General features: G+C 38.9%; 1 protein-coding gene and 1 long non-coding RNA gene across 4 annotated transcripts in view; one reads left to right on the forward strand and one right to left on the reverse strand.

Annotated features, from left to right (window-relative positions):
* Positions 1-3,298, reverse strand: part of LOC134295380 (uncharacterized) — a 35,924-nt gene extending 32,626 nt beyond the window's left edge. Inside the window, exon 1 of the long non-coding RNA XR_010001930.1 lies at positions 3,018-3,298. This is a non-coding gene — a long non-coding RNA (uncharacterized LOC134295380). The remainder of the gene's footprint in view (positions 1-3,017) is intronic.
* Positions 1-23,749, forward strand: part of abcc8 (ATP binding cassette subfamily C member 8) — a 91,508-nt gene that overhangs the window by 66,535 nt on the left and 1,224 nt on the right. For all 3 annotated transcript variants that reach the window (XM_003214741.4, XM_016993201.2, XM_008107458.3), the window contains 15 exons: positions 616-715; positions 4,038-4,276; positions 6,144-6,310; positions 6,995-7,064; positions 9,303-9,460; positions 9,778-9,870; positions 11,736-11,838; positions 16,914-17,027; positions 17,527-17,647; positions 17,778-17,908; positions 18,797-18,875; positions 20,020-20,128; positions 21,119-21,222; positions 21,723-21,856; positions 22,054-22,116. In XM_003214741.4, the coding sequence (XP_003214789.3) occupies positions 616-715; positions 4,038-4,276; positions 6,144-6,310; positions 6,995-7,064; positions 9,303-9,460; positions 9,778-9,870; positions 11,736-11,838; positions 16,914-17,027; positions 17,527-17,647; positions 17,778-17,908; positions 18,797-18,875; positions 20,020-20,128; positions 21,119-21,222; positions 21,723-21,856; positions 22,054-22,116 (1,785 nt within the window). The remainder of the gene's footprint in view (positions 1-615; positions 716-4,037; positions 4,277-6,143; positions 6,311-6,994; positions 7,065-9,302; positions 9,461-9,777; positions 9,871-11,735; positions 11,839-16,913; positions 17,028-17,526; positions 17,648-17,777; positions 17,909-18,796; positions 18,876-20,019; positions 20,129-21,118; positions 21,223-21,722; positions 21,857-22,053; positions 22,117-23,749) is intronic.

Genomic DNA, 23,749 nt, shown 5'->3' on the forward strand with positions numbered 1-23,749 from the left:
CCAAAACAATAATTACCAAGTTTTGAAACTCAACAAGAGAGCTGATGTCATTGTAGCCCTGCTTTTAACTAGCAGTTCAAGAGAGTGTACATTTGCTCCCATACGTGAGTTACCAACTCCCATCTTCAACATTGCTCCGTCTAAGAACCTCATCACACTAGAGGTTGGATCCGCTTTAAATCCACTTTAAGGAGGGGGCTTTAAACAGCTCAGCCAGATAGGTCCTGGGCCTCACCAGACTACAAACTCTGGAATTCTGCAGGAGGCAGAAACTGGATTTAAAGTGGATTCATGCTCTAGTGTGATGAGGCAGTAAGCTTACCATCTTTAACATGGTTAACAGAAACATGAATGTGCTCCAAATCATTCCTTAATCCTACTTGTTTAACCTTAATCACTGTTTGAGCTGACTTCAGCATCAGCCTTTACAGCATCAGCATATCTAGGAATCTTTTTGAAGCATGCATACCAAACAGATTAATAATTCATGTAGGTTAAATGCATTTGATCACTTTCTTTCTCACAGCAAATTGATTTGAACATAAAATTATCTGAGGACAAGATTTGCTTTAAAGGCATGTGATACTCAACTTCACTTAATTTTCCTGCTTTTAGGAGAGCTTAATTGAAAGAAAAGCTGTATTAGATAGGAAGACTCTCCAAAGCACAGTGTATTCCCGAGAGGCTCTACTCCAAGATGATGAGGAGGATGAAGGTGAAGTAGTATTCCAAAAGGGGACATACTAATTTGTTGTGCTGGGTTTTTTTTCACTTAACAACACCAACATGTTAAAGTTTTCAGGAGAAAAAAGTAATGGCAAAGTCACATGTATTTCAAGTGTCATTTAAAGGACAGGTCTGCTTGGCTGTGTCAGAAACATCCTGACATTTTGGTATTTTTTATAGATACGTTATGGTTTTTCTGCAAAATGCTCAGAGTGGAGCACTGTATCTGGTATTTTGAGCACATGGTTCTGGATTTAGGCCCTGCCCTGCCCTGCATGTGCCAGCTTTTTCTGTGTCATATGCTCCCATGCCATTATTTTTTTTGTGTGAGAAATGCATGCAGGCTGTTGTAGAACTAGTCTGAAGTTACTTTTGGTTAGATAAAGGTAAAGGTTTTCCCCTGACATTAAGTTTAGTCGTGTCTGACTCTAGGGGTTGGTGCTCATCTCCATTTCTAAGCTGAAGAGCCGGCGTTGTCCATAGACACCTCGAAGGTCATGTTGTCAGCATTACATGGAGTTCTGTTATCTTCCCACCAGAGCAGTACCTATTGGTCTACTCGCATTTGCATGTTTTTGAACTACTAGATTGGAGAAGGTGGGGCTAACAGCAGGAGCTCACCCCACTCCGGCCATGTTATTCAGTATTAATTTTTAGCAGCAAAATGCAAATAGAATAAATTCATTTTTACTGTACTCCTTAATTGCATTAAACTTATAGAGCTTAATTGTTGCACTATGCAGTTAACTTTCTGCATAATCTCCATATCACTCATACACACACACACATTAAGAGTCACTTTTCATAAATCACAACAGAACAAGGCAGTTTTGTTAAAATCCATATAAGCCTGCTTATAAGTACAGTAGAGTCTCACTTATCCAACATAAATGGGCCGGCAGAATGTTGGATAAGCAAATATGTTGGATAATAAGGAGGGATTAAGGAAAAGCCTATTAAACATCAAATTAGGTTATGATCTTACAAATTAAGCACCAACACATCATGTTAGACAACAAATTTGACAGAAAAGGTAGTTCAATGCTATGTAATGCTATGTAGTAATTACTGTATTTATGAATTTAGCACCAAAATATCACGATGTATTGAAAACATTGACTACAAAAATGCGTTGGATAATCCAGAACGTTGGATAAGCGAGTGTTGGATAAGTGAGACTCTACTGTATTGACAAGTTCATAAAACCAATTTTAAAAGAACTAGACAGGTGTTAAAATGACCACTGTTCCTATAAGCTTTCTTAACCTACTGACCAGGGCTGGATACAGGGAACATATACCTCCCTATTATAACAGGTCCACTGCCTGTCAGTTCATCAGCACTCACAGCTCAGAATGTTAGTAAGGCCCTGTTAAGGCAAGACAACTCAAAACAACTTCTGGGCAAGCCTATATAAGTTTAAAATCTGCAGAAGAGGCCCTTCTCTCAGCTCCATCGTTTTCAGGAGTACATTTGATGAGGAGGCAGAAGAGGGCTGCTTCCTTCAGAACTGCTCCTTCACAGGCTGCTTAATCTGGAGCCAGTCCAGAGCAGTTCTATTTTGGTCAGACCTCACATATCCAGTTCTGGACACTACCAGAAAGATACTGGCAAGCTGGAATGTGTTCAGAGAAAGACAATCAAAATGGTAAAAGTTCTTGAAGCCAAGCCCTATGAAGAGCAGTCTAGGGAGCTGGGAGACTTTTGCCTCAAAAAGAGAAGATTGAGAAGTCACATACAACATCCATACTTAAATATTTGAAAGGATGACACATTGAAGATAGAGCCAACTTATTTTCTGCTGCTCCAGAGACTAGGACACAAAGCAGTGGATTGAAACTACAGGAAAGGGGATTCCATGTAAACATTAGGAGGAATTTCCTAATGGTAAGAGCTGCTCCACAGTAGAACATACTACCCTTGAGTGTGATAGAATCCCCTGACTTGGAGATTTTGAATGATAGGTGGATAGCCATCTGTTGAGAGTGCTTTGATTGTAAGTTCTTGCATGGCAGGGGGTTGGACTAGATAACTCTTGTGGTCTCTTCCAACTCTATGATTCTAATATGCTCTACCATGCAGCCTTACATCACAGCCTTTGAAAGAAGCTCCTGAATAAATTAGTTAAATGACTGATTTACAGAGTGAAAATTTGTTTACTTGATGGCACAAGTTTGACAGCACATTCTTCTTTTTCGAACTAAATTTATCTTCCCCTTAGAAACCATAGTGCATATGTAGCCCCTGGTTTCATAGCAAAAAAAAAAAACAAAACACATCAGAATTCATACCCAGGCCACGTTTCTTTTGCACTGCTATGATTAGATTTCTCCATCCATCTATAAATCATGGCTTCCTGAGAAAATAGTGAGCATCTGTTAAATAATTTAAACATTTCAATGGGAAAGACTGAATTAATCATGAATGGCTAGTTCACTGGCCTATCATTTTGCTTGAAATATAAAATGTCAATCTTTGTTAATGAATTCTTTAGCCACCAACTTTTATAACAGCTGGTTATTGTTCAGTGGAGGAAAATGTGGAAATTAAGGTGCCCTTTGTTTGATGTTATCATAGGTCTATGCCACACATTCACACCCATTTGAGGATTTCTTTGGCCCCTTCTACACTGCCATGTAAAATCCATATTATCTGTTTTGAGCTGGATTATATGTCAATGTAGACTCATATAATCCAGTTCAAGGCAGATAATGTGGATTATTTCATTTGATAATCTGGATTATTTGGCAGTGTAGAAGGGGCCTCAGTATAAGGAATTTGGGGCAAAATTTAAATTTATATTCCTTCCTTCATAAAAAAAGAATGTCCAGTTAAGAAGAGCTAATTGGAAGGCACTGATTATTTAATGCCAAATTCTTTGTGCCACCATGATCAGTGGCAACTGGTGGTGTCTATGTACATGGGATGGTAAATCTATTGTACGTTTTCATCTGAACTTGAAAGCACAATTTTAGAATGCCAAATCCTCCCTCTAAAATAAAGGATTAGGTAAATACTTCCATTTTTAGCATTTGCTTTCTACTCTGTTTCATTTGCCAAAAGCATTCTCCCACCACATTTTCAAATAATGTTCTTCTCTTCATTAGCACCCATGATTTCAGCATTAACTTCTCTTAAATACAATGTTTTGTGCGTATTTTCTTCTGCCACTCAAACTCAACACTTGTTCATTCTTATGCTTTGTTCTCCATCCTGGTCCTGTGCACATTGACTAGTTCATTGGTGCAACTGAATTCAATAAATCTGAGTAAAAAAGCCCAGTGGTCCCTTTTTTGTGTATTGTTCTGTAGATGAAACACCAGAAAGTGATGATGAGGACAACCTGTCTTCTGTCTTCCACCAAAGAGCAAAGATGCCATGGCGAGCGTGTGGAAAGTACCTTAGCTCAGCAGGATTCCTTCTCTTGCCTTTGCTGGTCCTTTCACAACTCCTGAAGCATTCAGTGATGGTATCCACTGACTTTTGGCTAGCCCACTGGACATGGAGTGCCATTGCCTTCAGGGGAGCAAAGAACTGCTCTTACGAGCAGGTAATGACATTTCTTTTCTACAACTTTTTAAAAAGAGGTCCTTTCTCCTATCTGTGACATCTAGCCGTGCACTACTATGCTTCTAATTTCCATATACAGTTCACAGGTTTTCCTGAATCGTGTTTGTCTTTTCATAATTGAGAGCTGCAGAAAGTCCTTGAAAATAATCCCAGTAGAGATTACTGCTGCATTTTTGCCTTTCTAACTATAGCAGTGTAGGTTTTATAACAAACAGGATGGAAATTCATTTAGATAACTGATCCTTTAAGGCTACAACACAATGTTATGAGAGGAAAGATAAGATAATCCTTAATGAAATCCACAAAGCCCCACATTTTGACTCCTTTCAGTTTTAACCAAATCATGCACATTCACCTATCCTTCTAAACACAACACTTGTGTCCTTTCATTTGAGCACTGCTTCAATCCTAAATAAATTCAATAGAAAGTACTCCTGAGTAAAACACAGTTGGATAGAGGAGTATCAATCCAAATAGGATCTCAGTAGGTCTTTTTCTTAATGTCTTCTGAAACTCCCATCATGCGAGTTCTGCTCTATATCGTTGATACATGTAACAATATAATTTTTCTCATCATAGGGATTCTTTATTTCAGAAAAGCTAACAGTATAAAGCAACTGTCATATTCTCTTAGAAATAGATTCTCTGATACTTTCAGCTGAAGCTACGGACAATGCAGATCTGTGACAACCTAGTGATAGAATTACATTTTAAATAAATAGGAAAGTCATTGTTATGAATGGACTGGTTCAAGAAGGGACTTATTAACTGTGTTTAACTAGAACTATTGTTTGAACTATTTGTCACAATCAGAAAACTATATGGTGAAAATAAGTAATACCTGTATTTACTAGAGCAGTGGTTCTCAGCCTGTAGGTCCCCAGGTGTTTTGGCCCACAACTCCCAGAAATCCCAGCCAGTTTACCAGCTGTTAGGATTTCTAGGAGCTGAAGGCCAAAACATCTGGGGACCCACAGGTTGAGAACTACTGTACTAACGTCTAATGTGCCATTGAATCTAATGCGTATCCTAATTTTCAAAACCCTGAAACCAAAATAGCTTTTGCTGGCAATTATAAAGTGCAGTGGCAAAAAAAATGCACTCTTTGCCATTTGGCCAAAAAAAGGTGTACATTACAGTGGCTGCCGCTTATAATTCGTTCTTTAAAAACATAAATGTTAGAACACCAAAGCTTTCAGCAATGGAAAAGAAAACATTGGGGTGCATCTATGTTGTGAAATGAATCCACTTTGACTGCCCTGGCTCAATGCTATGGAGTCATGGGGGCTGTGGTTTGGGATCATGGGGGCTCCCAGGGCTCATCCAGACAAGCCAAAAACGTGGGACCTGTCTCAGTTTTTGCTCATCTCCATTTCTAAGCCGAAGAGCCGGCGTTGTCCGTAGACACCTCCAAGGTCATGTGGCTGGCATGACTGCATGGAGCGCTGTTACCTTCCCACCAGAGCGGTGCCTATTGATCTACTCACATTGGCATGTTTTCAAACTGCTAGGTTGGCAGAAGCTGGAGCTCACAGCAGGCGCTCACTCCGCTCGCGGGATTTGAACCTGCAACCTTTCAGTCTGCAAGTTCAGCAGCTCAGTGTTTTAACACACTTTGCCACCGGGGCTAATATGATAATTTAGATTAATATAATCAAAATATTAGTTATTTTAGCCACTATATTTGAAATATATTTTCATGTTTAATTTGAGGGTATTGTCAAATGAAAAAGACAGGTTTTAACAAGTATGACATTTAAATGCGGAATGCATTATTTTCAAGAATTAAGATATGATGTGAATATACTGTATACATAAGTTTAAATGATTTTCTTCTTCCTTCTTAGGAATGCAGATTTGACCATTCCTACTATTCGAAGATTTTCACCATTCTTTGTGGCCTTGGGATTATACTTTGTCTTATAACATCAATAGCAGTTGAATGGACTGGTTTAAAAGTTGCCAAGAAGCTACATTGTCTTCTGTTGAATAAAATTATTTTGGCCCCCATGAGGTACTCTGCTATATGAAATCAGAATTTGAGTATTGTGTGTGCAGTTTCACCTTACATGATTAGTTAGTTATCGATTAATTCTTCAACCTATTAAAAGGATATCATGCATGTAAATACATTATAATTTAAATATACACTATTTTGTGTCCCCCAAATAAACAAGAACTATGGGAAAAATCTGAAAGCAGTGACTGGTGCATTCTTCCCTTCTTATATTGTATCTGACCCAATGAGCCTTGGATGAAAACCTGTTTTGTTCTGGCTATATGGACTGGAGCTTAAAACATAAATTATTACCATTAAATGGAAAATCAGTATCTATGTTTATAAAATGATTTATTAATTGTTCTGTTGAATTTTATATTCAGATAGTTGGCATGTTTTCTACTATTCTTTCTATCTCTTAATATGAAAGATTTTTCTAATTATCGGTATATTATTCAGATAATTCAAAGAATTAAGAAATCTGATGGAGGCATGCAAGTTAATACAAATATGTTATTTAGAATGGCATAATCAGCAATTCTAGAAACTTATCAGGCAATGTTTTTTATTTTCCTTTGTTAAATTGTAAAATGTTACAGATGAAAGTGAAAAGAATAGTCTTAGAATAATTGCAATAAGCATAAGTACATTCTATAATGTTTTTCAGTGTCAGACTTGGTCTTTATTGCCTATTAACAGGTTTTTTGAAACAACACCACTGGGAAGTATACTGAACAGATTTTCGGCTGACTGTAACACTATTGACCAGGTATTTTAAAAATGCATTATATAAGTGTGAATATTATTTTTTCTCAAACATAGAACATTATGATATTGATGTTGGACAAGATTGCATGCTGTGAGGAAATCATATATTCCCCCTTAAAAGAAAAAAGAAAAGCAACAGTATTTCATTAGAGCAGACTCTGGTTCAATTATTTAGTAATGGACATGAAAAAGCTACCATGCCATCAGAGCCTGAACAGCTGCATCCAAAGCTATCTTTGGCAAATGCCACCTGACATTTTGCCGTGGCCCATTTCTGTTGTTAGTCTAGCCTCAGGATTCTCTGATATGCAACAATATACCATGGTTTGCATAAACCAAATTAAGAACCCACACCATAGTGTGAACTTGCAAGTGTACCACATTCGAACCACAATTTTGAGATGCATGTCTTCTGATCTGATTCACTGGGAAACATACTTGCTTTTGACTAGCTTTTTGACATCTGAATCCAAAAATGACCCCAGTTTTTTTTCTATCATGTCAACTTTTTAAGGTACAGGATACTCTCTCTTTGTCCCAAAAATCGTACAAAGTGTACATACAAGGAAAAACTATAAAATTACCTGAATATACTGTTTATTTAGAGTTATTTTATTCACACAAAGGCTATACGTTGTTACGGTAAGTCAAATTGTGTACAAGTGGTAAAGTTCTGCTACCAAACATGCATATTAAGGTAAAAATTATGCTTAATGCTTTGCTCCTCTTTCAAGCAAGTTTTTCCAGTGCAATCTTGATGCTAGGAGTTCTGAAGCCTTTTTGATAGTCTCAAATCTCTTGCCAAATCATTCGATTCATGCTGATCAAATCCCTTACAAATGTAGTCATTTTCAATTCAAAAATCTTAATTATTCCTGTCACTTAATTCTTCAACATACTCCTGTTTTTCACAAGGGGGTAGTTCAATGAAAACTGGCACTGGGATTTCAGCTGAATGAGGAACTGGTCGTATAGCTCATGGTAGACTAGGATACTCTATTTTGCATTTATTTTTCTTGTTATATTCTGACGTTTTCACTATACAAAAGTAATAGTCATTTGAATGATCTCTGGGCTCTTGCCAAACCATAGGTATACTAAATGGCAATTTATCACATGTTCCCTTCATCCACATCCGTAAATTCCTGACACACTGCTTGCACACCTTTTGAGGGGTCCACTACTTACCTTGATCACCAAGTTTAATTTTAAAATATGCAAAACAGGCTTGTCTGAAAAATGTTCTGATGTTTGTTCTTTGACTGAGAATGGTGAAACTGCCACAAATATAACAAAATGAATCACGGTTGTTTAGGCACTTATGGTGAGAAATAGCAGTGGTAGACATGATCTGAAGGAAGGAAATAAGTACGCATGTAAATAAAGAATTAATTCTGCTAACGGAATACAGACAAGAACTTGGACTACACTTTGGAATATGATTCACTCTATAGAGTGGCACAGAACCTCTCACCACACTGCCTCGTGTGTAACTGAATAGCCTAAACAAGTATGAAACTATCACTGGTTGCCCCCCACACCCACCCGAGGTTTATTCCCAGCCAATAGTAGAGCATTAGTGCTTCCCTCGATCCAGCCCAGAGTGGTTGTTGTGTTAAGATAAGCTGTAGAGAAAAAACTTGATGTGATAGAAGAAAACTAACTGCATTTTTGAAATCAGCATGCCTATTTAAATCTAAAACAGCTGAAAAATCAAACTTAACTGGAATTATGTTAAAATTTGTTCCCCAGTGTTATTGTTATAGGGCACACTTGCCTCCATGCCACAGCAGCTTCCAAGGGCAGAGCAAAAATCTCAGCGATGATTTCAATTGTACAACAAACCACAATTAGTGCAAACTGTAGTTTGCAAGCTAAACTCAAACTGTGGTTTCAGATCTCAATTCATTGTTCCCAAATTAATCAGACTTAGTGAGCTGGTCTAGGTTCTGATGTATCTATTGAAGGAGGCTAGAATTGTTCTCTCCAGGAATCAAATTTTCATATGAGCTTAAAATGGTCCTGCATAGATTTTTTATCATTCATAGTTCTAAATTTCATTTAGTGACAGACATATAAAAAAAACTCTGCCTAAGCAATATCCCCCACCGGTTTTGCTGAAAAATATTCAGAAGTATATATGATGTACTCTTTGAATGAGAGGAGGATTTCATGATACTTTTCATTTCATTGTACAACACTTAATACTGATCATTGTTTTCTGTGTTTATTTACTTAGCACATTCCTGCTACCCTGGAGTGTTTGAGCCGTTCCACCTTGCTCTGTCTATCAGCACTTGCTGTAATTTCATATGTTACACCAATGTTTCTCATAGCACTAGTTCCACTTGCTGTCATATGCTATTTCATCCAAAAATACTTTAGAGTAGCATCAAGGTAAGCATATATTTCCCATTTCTCCATATATTAACATTTATGGAGAAATGGATTGCTTCCATGCAAATTTGTATGTATGCATAAATGAAACAATGTAAATGGAAAATACCTCACAATGAACCCAGCTTGATCTATAAAACACCATTTAATATTGGTTTCTTTGTCTATTTGATTGAGCAAGATAACTTAATTTATTTTCACTTTTAAAATACAGCACCTCTTTTACAAATTTGATATGCAACGGGGGAAGGGGTTCCCTGACTGCTTCTTATTAAAGCAATATTTTTTAAAAATAAAGCATTAACATTTGTTTTTAGGGACCTGCAACAGTTAGATGACAGTACTCAGCTCCCATTACTTTCTCACTTCTCAGAGACTGTGGAAGGTCTTACAACTATACGAGCATTCAGGTACGATACTTTTATTTATTGAATTAGTTTTCTTTACAACAAGAGATTTATTAATTTTGCACTAAATAAACAACCTGACTCCATATGTGATAAGGACAGATAATTGCAAATTTACTTCTGTAGCTATATGTATATGATATAGGTAAAGGTATATGATATACAAAACAATATATTAATATTTTCATTTATTTAGAATACTTTGGTAGAATGCTCTTCCACTTATATATTTGGCTGGATTTACACTTAAAATGTACCTGTTCCAACTTGCATACAAGCTTACGAACAAACCTATGGAACTTATTTTGTTTGTAACCCAGGGACTGACTATATTATAATTTTATCCTATAAGTTCCCTGATCTGGTAGTTGTTTGTTCTCTTTCACCAATATACATTATTTACTTTCCATTCACCAGTGTATCTTCTTGACTCCCCCCCCCCCCCAATTTACTAGCAACATTTATGCGAAATTAGTGGTTTGCTTGGCTTTGTGTTGGACCCAGTTCAGATTTAATTATGCTCATGAAATCAATAAAACTTAAATTTGTTGTGTGAAGCAATGTGATTGCTATTTGCTTTCGGACAAATGATTTGTTTGAAAGTTGAGGCAAGATGTTATAGTATTGTATGATTCCAATTTAATGTGTTTAGTTTTTGTAGCCTGGAATGAAGAGAAATCTGGCCTTATACCTCATTAAGGAAACAGTGTGGCTTTGTTGGCATTCCTCATGCTGTGTCACTTGTGCTTTCACTGGGTAAAAACATCCCAAGATTTCAAATGAAATTTAATTAGACAAGCCAATTTCAAACTAATGTATAAATGTCTGTTCCTGTTTAGACTCAAGGTTTATCAGTTCAGTATTTTATTTTCTACAGGTTTCATATGCCGCTTAGCTATATTTAGGTGAGCCAGCTATATTTAGCTGTCTCATATGCAATAGAAATGACATTTGAAATCTGGATTCTAATCGCTAGGCAAAGTACTCAGATCTTGAGATTCTAAAATTAACCCAGTAACAGAATCATGTTAAGGAGCTATTTAGTAGATCCTTGTTTATCTTGATCCCCACAATAGCTTCCCAAATTGGTTCAACATGGGCAGGGAAAAAAATCTGCAAAGGATAATTCTTCAAGTGTATTTTTTATAATTCACTATCTCTATGTGCTCTTTCATTTAATAAATAGCTGCTTTCCAATTTATTTTCAATAAACCATACACAAAACGTAAATGCTACATGAACTTACTTACATCTAAGTAAATGTCGGATATTTATTTATTTATTTACAGCATTTATATTCCGCCCTTCTCACCCCGAAGGGGACTCAGGCCGGATCACATTACACATATAGGCAAACATTCAATGCCTTTTAACATAGAACAACGACAAACAAACATAGGCTCCGAGCGGTCTCAAACTCATGACCTCCTGGTCAGAGTGATTCATTGCAGTTAATTGCAGCTGGCTTGCTCTCCCGCCTGCGCCACAGCCCGGGCCTGGATAGTGAAGAACTAGAATTTAAAATAAATAATTAACCAGCACTAATATATTCCACAGTGTAATTATCTGACAACATATATTGTTTTAAAAGTCAGATAATTTTAAGATGCTCAGAACAATCTGCTCCAATCTTTCTTGCTTATACTGATAAAGGTTCATATCTGTTTGTAGAGTTTTCTATTCATTTATATTTCTCTATAGTTGTTAGTCCCAGAGTCCCTTTCAAAATCTGATGACAGAATCAGCTGTTATCCTAACATCTGGATCTCATTATTTAATGGATTTAATTAGATCTTTTCTTATCATGTGTGTCTTATGAGACAGAAAATATTTGTGTAGTCTTCATCTATCATTCTTCTTTTTCAAAGGTATGAATCCCGGTTTAAACAGAAGCTTCTTGAATATACGGATGCTAACAACATCGCTTCCCTTTTCCTTACAGCTGCCAATCGCTGGCTGGAAGTTCGGATGGCAAGTGCTATAAGGCTGTATAAAATTATATGTTATACCATGAAATTGTATATTCTTATAAACCTAATTGCCAGTTGTTTTGATAAGATTCTGGTGCCTTTAATAGCCATGTAGCATCCAAATAAGTAAAAGAAAACATGTTGCATTATTGTCTCTTCTAACCAGGAAGATCTTGACATATTAAATGTCTGCATGTCATGCAGTCAATGAAAGCTTTGCAGGAAATGAAAATAAGCAGTCCTCATTGTCATTTAGCACCTTTGTAAATTGTCAATGTTTTGCCATTTTACACGTTACTGGGCAACGACTCAAAAACAGTTACCATATATTATATTAATCAATAATAGCAGTAAAGTTCCTGAAGCGTCATAGCTAAAGAATGTGACAGAGCCAAGCAGGATCTTACTCAGCACAAGAGCTGTTCTTTCACTAGGATTGCTCAACCAGCTGACTTGGCCAAAAATGATTTGTTGACTGCTGCTACATGTTAAAAATGAAACTAATCAAAGATCTCTGTTGGAAGTGTTAATGAATTTGGCTGAGGCAAAGTGGTCTGATCACAGACTATTCTGTTATTGGTTTCACATTCTCACTGCTTGAAGGGCATCCAATGCTTCTCTGTGCAAAAGGTGTAGGTAAATGACAGTGGGTATCCTCAGCCACCTGCTGCTTTCCCATGCTACCACCAAAGAAGGCCGTTCTTGTCTCCAGGTCCCATTCTGTCAAGAAATGTCTGGCTCTATTCAGCCCTCAAAACCAAGGTACTGAGGGGGAGATGGCATGAGAAATCACCTGTGAAAATGGCACAGGCAGATTCCCAAATCTTTCATAATACCTGTTTCAGCGGCCTGGACAGAACTGACATTAAAGAATCAGGTGATTCTCGATAGATCCAGTCTCTCCCAGATGGCATGTTCAAGGTGATATAATACATTATCTCTAGGTCTTTACCAATGAACATTAACAGACATTAGACAACATCCCATTAGTGACATGTATGTGTGTATATGTATAGGTCTTCTTTTGGGCTATCTATCTTTTTGTGCCCAAGAAGTTGCTCTCCAGCTCAGCACTGCATCCAAAAGGTATTTTCCAGAAGCTGTCAAACCTGAGGTAGGATTCCCACTGCTGCTGACTGTGTGGAGGAAAGAGGGAGAAGGCAGTTCAGCGGAGGAAACGCAGCTGATTTAGACTTTGCGAGGAAGGGAGTTTTTGAGTGTGCTGGCAGCCCCCTCTAAGCCATGAACATCTGCTTTTTCATTGAATTGCCATCCCTCTACCTCCCTTCCCAACTGGCAAGCAACAAAAGCAGCAAGTATAGCATGGCTGAGGTTTTGGCAGCTGCTGAGGCAGGGAGAGGGCACAGAACTGCACTGACCTGCTTGATGTAATCTTGGCCATTATGTAAGCCTTCTTTGTGACAGTGAGGTATCCTATATATAGGCCATATAAATGTTTAAGTCACAATATGCCCACATTGTTTGATCTGTATTTTAATCACAGCAAATCCAAATGTCTGTTGTTTGACTCTGAAGTTATCAAGAATAGTTTATAGAATAGGTCTTTGTTGTGGGCGACGGTTTGGTCAGAGTGGAAGAGCAAACTACTCTTCCATTGTCATGGTCTGACCATTATCTGATCAGTTTAAGACTCACCGTGTCCTCAAACCTCCGCAGGGGTGGTGGGCCCATTAAGATGGTCCGCCCCAGGAGACTTATGGATCCTGAGGGACTCCTGACGTCTCTTGGGGTTCTGTCTGCTATGGAGGCTGACGATCCTGTCGATGCCTTGGTCGCTCGTTATAATACCGAGTTGTCCAGGGCTATTGACATGATCGCTCCCGAACGTCCCCTCTCGCTGCGTGGAGTTGCCCCGGCTCCCTGGTTCACCAGGGAGCTGGCGGAGATGAAACGTGGGAGAAGGAGACTAGAGTGGCGCTGGCGGAGAACTCGCGACGTTTCTGACCGAGCACGGTCTAAAGCCGCTATTAGGGCTTATTCCGCGGCGTTGTGGGCAGCCAGGAAGGTTTTCACGACTGCCCGCATCGCGTCTGCAACAAATAGATCTTCTGAGTTGTTCTGAGTTGTTGGGGAGCTCCTCCACCCTTCTCAGGATGGGGGGGCACCTGACTCCTCGGCAACTCGGTGTAGCGAGTTCGCTCACCATTTTGCAGACAAAGTCACTCAGATTCGTTCCGACTTGGACGCCAGTCTTGATGCATTGCCAGGTGAGGTAACCGAGGCATCTGTCTGTTCGATCTTGTGGGATTCGTTTCAGTTTGTGCAACCTGATGATGTGGACAAGATTCTTGGAGCGGTGAGGGCGACTACCTGTGCCCTAGATCCCTGCCCATCTTGGCTTTTAAAACAGGCCAGTGGTGGGTTAGTTGATTGGTTTGTGGCAATAATTAATGCCTCTTTGGGGCAGGGCAAATTTCCATCTAGCCTAAAACAAGCAGTGGTAAGGCCTATTCTGAAGAAGGCCTCATTGGATCCGACCAATCCGTGTAACTACAGGCCAATCTCTAACCTACCATTCTTGGGCAAGGTCTTGGAGCGGATGGTTGCCTCTCAGCTCCAGGGATTCTTGGAAGATACGGATTTTCTGGACCAATCGCAGTCTGGCTTCAGGCCTGGGTTCAGTACCGAGACGGCTTTGGTCGCCTTGGTGGATGACCTCCGCAGGGAGCTGGACAGGGGGAATGTGATCCTGCTAGTTCTCTTGGACATCTCAGCGGCTTTCGATACCATCGACCATGGTATCCTTCTGGGGCGGCTCTCTGGGATGGGCCTTGGGGGTACTGCACTCCAGTGGCTCCAGTCCTTTCTGGAGGGTCGTTCCCAGTTGGTGAAGCTGGGGGACACCTGCTCGGACCCCTGGCCATTGACCTGTGGGGTCCCGCAAGGTTCTATTTTGTCCCCCATGCTTTTTAACATCTACATGAAACCGCTGGGAGAGGTCATCCGGAGTTTTGGAGTACGGTGCCATCTCTACGCGGATGACACCCAACTCTACTACTCTTTTCCACCTAAATCCAAGGAAGCCCCTCAGATTCTGGACCAGTGTCTGGCCGCTGTGTTGGCCTGGATGAGGGTGAACAAACTGAGACTTAATCCTGACAAGACAGAGGTCCTCCAGGTCAGTCGTGCGGCCGATCGGGGTATTGGGTGGCAACCTGTGCTTGACGGGGTCGCACTCCCCCTGAAGGCGCAGGTCCGCAGCTTGGGGGTCCTCCTGGATTCGGGGCTGACGCTTGAGGCTCAGGTGTCGGCCGTGGCCGGGAGGGCCTTTGCACAACTAAAACTTGTGCGCCAGCTGCGACCATACCTCGAGAAGTCTGATCTGACCATGGTGGTCCATGCCTTAGTTACCTCTAGACTGGACTATTGCAATGCGCTCTACGTGGGGCTGCCTTTGAAGATGGCCCGGAAATTACAACTAGTACAGCGATCGGCAGCCAGGCTTCTAACTGGAGCGAATTACAGGGCACGTTCAATGCCTCTGTTTAAGGAGCTCCACTGGCTGCCGTTTACTTTTCGGGCCCAATTCAAGGTGCAGGTTATCACCTACAAAGCCCTAAACGGTTTGGGACCCACCTACCTTAGAGACCGCATCTCCCCCTATGAACCTGCACGTTCTCTTCGCTCGTCGGGGGAGGCCCTCCTCTCGCTCCCACCACCCTCGCAGTCGCGGTTGGTGGGGACGAGAGAGAGGGCCTTCTCCGTCGTGGCCCCCCGGCTTTGGAACTCGCTTCCTAGAGAGATCAGGCAGGCCCCCACCCTCCTCTCCTTCCGTAGGAGCTTAAAAACCTGGCTCTTTCAAAAGGCCTTTGATACTTAATCTGGTGTTGGACTGATCGATCTGCCCATTTTATAATAGCCCCATTCTTGAGGTGTTGCCAATGCTATATTGCACTTTGTCCATTTTAACTGTGAAATTACCTTCCCCATTTCGGCCCATTTCGGCACATGTTGCACGTTGCCTGGGTTCTATGAATTAGTCTCCAGTGTTAATATTATATGTTTTATGTTGATTTTAATGATAGTTTTTACTGTAATTGATGTTTTTATTGGATAACTGTTTTATTGCTGTGTTTTGATATTTGATTGTTTTATCGGGCAAGGCCCCATGTAAGCCGCCCCGAGTCCCTTCGGGGAGATGGGGCGGGGTATAAAAATAAAGTTATTATTATTATTATTATTATTATTATTATTATTATTATTATTATTAATATCTCATCAACAATGTACTAAGATACAATGTGGATTAGTGTGTAGTGCTAGGATTTGAGAAACCTACATTCACATCTTGTCATCCTTGCTAGGCAAAGGGGAGGAAGCCAAAGTCCCTGCAGATGTTTTTGGTCTCCCATCAACCTTCACCATTGGCCATGCTAGCAGGGCCCATATCTGGAGGCCCACAATCTTCTGCCCTGTAATGCCTAGTTTCAGTCTTACTTTGTGAGAATAAAATAAGAAAGGCAGAACCATGTATACTTTGACTTTTAAATTTTTTCATGTGCAGAATATACTTTTAAAATGTTTCAGTGTAGTTGTTTGTCATGCATTGTAAATTGTTCAAATTGATGTCATTGAGAGCCAGTCACAGATTTTTTTTTAATATGGGACAGGAAAGGAATACTTTAAATGACTCAATAATGAATGAATTTCAGCCTTAAGCTCCTGGGACAAAGGACATGATAAACATGAGAAGAATGGCATCTTCTTGTAGACTATGATTACACCATGTAACACAATTTTGTTACTGGGTTATAAATGTCATTTCCTAATTGGTTATATCATAAAAGCATGGAAAAGTTTATTAAACGGCAAAAACTTTGTTTTGCGAGAGATCCTGCAGCACGTTTTGCTCTAGTTTTTCATAGTCTATGAATACCTCATAGTCTCAACCAATTCAACATAGTTTGTGGCAAAAATGAAGTATCTGGGGTAGAACAAGTACTTTCAAAATAAGGACTGTAAAATTAAACAGGAAATAACACTTTCAAACCAGGAACAGAACATTTCCCAAATGTTGTTATATAGCGTTACTTATGTTCGTATTTTTTTCTTCAGGAATATATCGGGGCATGTGTGGTACTCATTGCAGCTGTTACTTCCATTACAGACTCTTTAAGCCATAAACTTTCTTCAGGTCTTGTAGGCTTGGGACTAACATATGCTTTGATGGTAAGTGAATAAAATGAAAACATTCTCCTTTGGAGAGAATAGAAATATTACCTTTCAGTCTCCCAAACTGTTCAGCAAGCGACAGGCCTAGGCATTCAGTTGCCTCATGTTTGGCATATTAGGCTCTGTGTTTAAGCTCTGCACTCATAAAATAGACAGGGATAACCTGAAGGGTATAACTCTAATAGTTTTATTGATATTGACAAATTGCTGCCTCACTGGCTTATGTTTCAATAAGGTAGAAGAACTGCACAGTTAGCCTTTTGTATAGTCTTGAGTATTCCTTGTCTAAGATAACCCTATGAAATTCATAGGGTTATGATAATTGAACAGACATATGCACACAGAGATACACATAGTGGGATCACAGTTTTTCTTATGATAATGGATAGTGGCACTGGATATTTTTAGTTTGGCTTATGAGATCCTTGCTACATTATACATGTTATACCGTATATACCGGTTATAGATAGAAATCTTTTTCCGTTACTTGTTCCAGGTATCCAACTACTTAAACTGGATGGTCCGCAACCTGGCTGATATGGAACTCCAGCTGGGAGCTGTGAAAAGATTCAACAGCCTTATTAAAACGGAGGCAGAAAAATATGAAGGGCTTCTCTGTGAGTATAGAGTTATACATATTGCAGAGGAGAGCTTATTGAATGTTTAATAATTAGAACAAAAAAACATGAAACATGTTTATCATCAGTAATTGCTCTTTTCATATCTTGTGCTTTGCTTTGCATATAGCTCCTGCACAGATTCCTCAGAACTGGCCTGACCAGGGTGAGATTCAGATACAGAACCTGTGCGTCCGCTATGATAGTACTCTGAAGCCTGTGCTGAAACATGTCAATGCTCATATTTCGCCAGGACAAAAGGTAATTCAGAAATGAACCCTCAAGATGATATTTTTAGCTGTCAGTGTTAGATAAAACCTATATCCTCAAAAAAGCAGTTGTTTCTTAATGAAACCAAACAAATGATCCCCATTTTACAAGATGTGCAGATGTTCGTCTTATCACCATGGTTTAATAAATATTGCTTATTCCATGTATAAATATTCTTCTAGTATGATCTTAAGCGTATTTACTTAAATATATGCTTCATTCAATTCAGATGGACTTACTTTGAGATAAACATGTGCAGAATTATAATTCTAGCGCCATGCTACAAGGACAAGTCCATCCTGCCTTATTGCAACCTTATCATAGGGTTCTCTTGGCAAAATTTATGTCAAGGAGGTTCCCCTTGATCTCCCTCTAATTATGATTGCTAACATTTCAGTGTTCTGTGACTTCTTACACAACTGAATTTCCCCTTCATCTCTTTCCCATTGAAACTCCATTGATCTACTCACCTACAAATCTACTTCAGAGTGTCCTCTGAGCCAGTAGTGCAGATTTAGGTGGGGTATGTCTCACTAGCATTGCCTGTTTCATTGTCAGACAAACTCACCAGAGTAGAGTCTCTTTTCCCCCTTCATGAACATTAGAAATTGAAAATGTATGCATGGAAAGAGAGAAGTTACCACTGTCTTAAGCAAATAGTTTAGTTGCTTGCTTATATATTGTAGTGCACAGTCCTTCTCACATTTAGATATATATTTTCAAAATGATAAGCAAAGGTAATAATACTTTTAAATCCTTAATTGAGCCTACATTATTGTTGCCTTCTTTGACTGTAACACTGTGTTTGCATGATTCACTTTGAAAGTAATATTTTATCTACCTTTCCTTTTACAAATGCGTTCCATTTCTGATTTTCAGATTGGAATATGTGGCCGAACAGGAAGTGGGAAATCTTCGTTTTCTCTTGCCTTTTTCAGAATGGTGGACACTTTTGAAGGTGAGTTTGTACCTGAACACAACAGGCTATACCTTGAAGCAAGTCAAAGGCTTTCAATGGCTAGTACTGTAGCCCTTGAGATTCCCCTTTTTCTGAGACAAAAAAAGTGAATTGCTTATCTTGGAAGACACCAGGAATTCACTCTGAAGGTTCCCCCACCCACTGTTTAGCTTTTTAAAATACCTAATTTTCAAAACTAGAAATTATGTTTACCACAGGTTGGGGTGGGGGGTTGTTTAGTTTTGAGGACTTTAGCAGTTTTTTCAGCCCTTGCAGAGTTCCAGGAAAAGAAAATTGCCCCCTAAACCCATTGTATTGTCTGTTTCTGTTGTACTTATACTCATATTACTTATACTGGGATTGTTCTAGACTTTATGGTGTTCAATTTGAGGCAAATATCCTGGGAATTTCAGGAGTTTTTAAAAAGGTTTCTGATTCCTTTTTGTTGTAACTATGACACTATGCAGAGCTTCTTCATGTGTGTATTTTATGGAAATGAAAAAAGACCTTGAAGCATAATACAACCAAATTTAGATATTTTTAAATTGTATTGTTTGAAATGGCAAAATACTAAGCTTGAGCTTATTGCTGCCAATGAATTAATTAAGACTTTAATTTTTATTGGGTTTGATTGAATCATTCACTAGTTTACACTGGACTACCTACAGCTCTCCAAATGAAATTAGCATCCTGCATTGAGTTACATAAATTCAATTTATTTTAATAACATTTCAGCATTGTTAATTTAATACAAGAGTACAATGTGCCCTTCGTATCTGATGGCGTTTGGTTGTAAGATTTGGTTACCAAAATCTGTGGATGCTCTGGTTCTATTACAGTATATACAACTGCATAGTAAAATTGTGTTCCTTATAAAAAATGTCAAAATAACGATTTGCCTTTTCGAATTTTTTTTAATATGTTCATATCATAGATATGGACAGTCAACTATATATTTTAGTTTTGTCTATTCATTCAGTTGCAGTGGAATAAAGATCACTGTGAATCACTGTGTGAAATAACATATTCCTTTCTGACTCTCTGCTCATGAAATATACTTTACTTTCAGTGTAATGTATTTTAATTAGAAAAATATATGAGGAAGAATATAATCAGTATATGTTTGGTTTTAAAACAACCACAGGAAGGATCATTATAGATGGTATAGACATTGCCAAGCTTCCCTTACAAACACTGAGATCCAGGCTGTCAATTATTCTTCAAGACCCCATTTTGTTCAGCGGCACGATCCGGTAAGTGTTATCATGCCAAACCTTAGGAAGAAACCTATTTTTTGTCTCTATGGCCTGGTTTCACAGTTTGGACAGAAATTGTTTGCCACAAAATCATCATTTCACACAACCAGGACTTCCAGTTCCACTCTTTCCCAATAGAAAAAGAGAAATATTATTTATAACAAAAGAAGTCTAACATTCCCATTACCGTAATTCTTATTTGGGGGTTGATCTAAATCTTATCTGGATCCAAAAGTCAGAATTAACTGAAAAGGAGCTACAAAGCAGAAGGTGGTAAGGTTTCCAGATATGTCCTTCCACCATAGTAAAGGTAAAGGTTTCCCCTGACGTTAAGTCCAGTTGTGTCCAACTCTGGGGGTTGGTGCTCATCTCCATTTCTAAGCCGAAGAGCTGGCGTTGTCCATAGACACCTCCAAGGTCATGTGGTTGGCATGACTGCATGGAGCGCCGTTACCTTTTCGCCGGAGCAGTATCTACTCACATTGGCATGTTTTCGAACTGCTAGGTTGGCAGGAGCTGGGGCTAACAGCAGGCGCTCATTCCACTCCCGGGATTTGAACCTGGGACCTTTTGGTCCGCAAGTTCAGCAGCTCAGCGCTTTAACACACTGTGCCACCAGGGGCCCATATCCTCCATATCCTCATGTTATTTTCTTCTATGACATTGCTGATGGATTTCACATCATTTAAAGAATGCAACTACATACTTCTTGTATTTACTTGAACATAGCAAAATAATGTATAAAGAAGAGATGAAAAGGCAGTTTATCTTAATTTTCATATACTTCCCTATTCCAATCATTTTCATTTTACTGAGGCTTAGGCTACACATAGGTGAAGCACATACAGTCACATTAAAGAATAATTAAAGCATGCTTCTTTTGTCACCGTTTTTTTTTTATCCTGTGCTCTAAACTGCAACCAGACACATGCAGTTAACAAAAAATTAAACCTTTTGATACTATTTTGCTATCATTTTATCCCTCAGGTTTAACCTGGATCCAGAAAAGAAATGTTCAGACAGCATGTTGTGGGAGGCTTTGGAAATAGCACAGCTGAAGCATGTGGTGAAAGCTTTACCTGGAGGCTTAGGTAATATCTCCTTTATTTGTATAGATACCAATGTTAAAAACATACCCTGTGGAATTTTTGGCTGTGTACTTCAACTTTACAGAGAGTTAGAAGTAGTATTATTGTTTATATCATTTTAATGGACAGTACTTAGAGAACTTTGATTATGGAGCAGCATAGAAAAAGTTCAATATATTAAGGTTTCAAACAAACTCTGAACAGTTTTTAACTAAGTTTGAAACCATGGGTTAGCTGTCCTGTTTGACTAACCAGAGTTTGTTCTTAACCACAATTTCTGATTCATAACTGCAAGCTCTAATGGAAACAAGAAAAATGCATATCTTAGGAGAAAGATGTAAGCAATGCTGCATACTTAGTCTGTATCCTCAGTGAAAAGGAATGGGATGGGAGCAAGCATGTTCTTTCACACCACAGTCCTCCTCAATGAAAGAAAATTGGAAGTGAACATTGATATAATTAAGAATATATGTTACTTTTCTAAATGATTTTGCTCTAACTAGATGCTTCAATCACCGAGGGAGGAGAGAATTTCAGCCAAGGACAAAGACAGCTGTTCTGCTTAGCCAGAGCATTTGTACGGAAGACAAGTATCTTCATCATGGATGAAGCCACAGCATCAATTGATATGGCAACTGTGAGTCAGTCGATCGAATATTGTTTACAAATGAAAAGACTGTTGAACTCCTGAGTTGAAAGATTTATCATCCATGTGTAATTATGATATGTTCCACATTCAACCCCCAGTCTCAAAATAATACCTTTTCTTATTTGTGCCCAGTGATTCTATTTATGTGACTGACTTAATTAATACATATATTTTTGCCTATTTAGGAAAATATTCTTCAGAAAGTTGTAATGACTGCATTTGCTGATCGAACTGTGGTGACAATTGCTGTAAGTTTTGGTTTGGTTTTTGCTATTTAGAAGCCATGTATTTATAACATAATGGTAAAGGTAAAGGTTTTCCCCTGACATTAAATCTAGTCATGTCTGACCATGGGGGTTGGTGCTCATCTCCATTGCTAAACCAAAGAGCTAACGTTGTCCATAGACACCTCCTAGGCCAGCATGACTGCATGGAGCACCATTACCTTCCTGCAGAAGCAGTACCTATCAATCTACTCACATTTGCATGTGTTCGAACTGCTAGGTTGGCTAGAAGTGGGAGCTTACTCTGCTCCCCGGATTAGAACCGCCAACCTTTCAGTCAGCAAGCTCAGCAGCTCAGCGGTTTAACCCGCTGCACTATCAGGGGCTTCTAACATAATCGTACTTCGGGCAAATCACATTATCTCAACCTAGATGGAAAACAATTTGCAAACAAAACAAATTTGCAAAGAAAACGCTTTGAGAGGTTCATCTTAGTGCTGACAGAAACCAGAAATTACATGAAGGCACACAATAACAACAATACAACCTTTCTTCTTTTTTTCTTGATTTAAAAAAAATCTAATTAAAACAAAGAGTTTTATGATATGAGATATGAGATAAATAATAGCTTGCCACAGATAAGGAGTTATAAGAGACAACCTTTGTCTTTAAAAATGACCAGATCTCTGTTGGGAATTTGCATATAAAATGCTGTAGTTATGGTGCTCCTGTGTCAGTCTCCCAAACCTCCACTTCCTGGGAAGCAGCCACTGTGACTATTGAGGTTCTCACCCTTTGTCAATAAAAAAAAACCTGCTGACTGATGTGTCCTCTCCCTGTGGCACAACAGCCAGAACTAAAGTCCATATTGCAATTCTCCCTTGTACAAAGATAGGTTAGATGCTTCATGATAAAAGGGGAGTGGACCCATTAATCCCAGCAGCTGCATCCCAGTATGTGGAGAATGGGGAATTTTCATGTTCCCTACACAGGGATGATGAATACAAAACAGTTGTGAGTGTGTAAATATAAGTTTTGCATGTGTGGCTGCCTAACAGGATTAAGGCCAATACTGGGGCAATGCATTTTTATCTATTTAATTTACATTTTTTAAAAATTCTGTAGGCTTAGATACAAATCTGTTAGGCATAATTTCTATAGTATGTTTTACTTTTTCAAGGCAAACTAGATGATACAAACCAAAAAGAAAAGTCCATAAAAAGAGCCCAGGAGAGCTCTTCACTTGGGAATGATTTCTCCCAAGCTTTTCCCAGCAGCAGTTCCCAGATGTATTTCGTGTGATGTATCTTCCTTAGCTAATATGAACATGCAGCACCAACAGGGAAACTATGCAGATCCAAAGTGGGTTTTTTCCCTTTAGCCATTACTATACCAGAGGTATTATTTCTAAAATATTTCATCATATGAGCAGATGTCATTTTGAAAATAAAGGTTTGACAGCAAGAACTTCAAACAAACTGCTTTTTCAGAGGGGAAAACATGGACATAAACTAGAAAGCACAATGGCATGACAACTAGTTCTTGGACCTTAAGGCATATCTAAAACTCTCTGCCAACATAGGATGGGAGACAAAAGGAGAGGCTATTTTAGCACATGGAGCACTGTGAAGCAATTGTGACAGAAGGTCCCAAATGC

This window comes from Anolis carolinensis, chromosome 1, assembly GCF_035594765.1.
Source record: "Anolis carolinensis isolate JA03-04 chromosome 1, rAnoCar3.1.pri, whole genome shotgun sequence".
NCBI classification, from domain to species: Eukaryota; Metazoa; Chordata; class Lepidosauria; order Squamata; family Dactyloidae; genus Anolis; species Anolis carolinensis.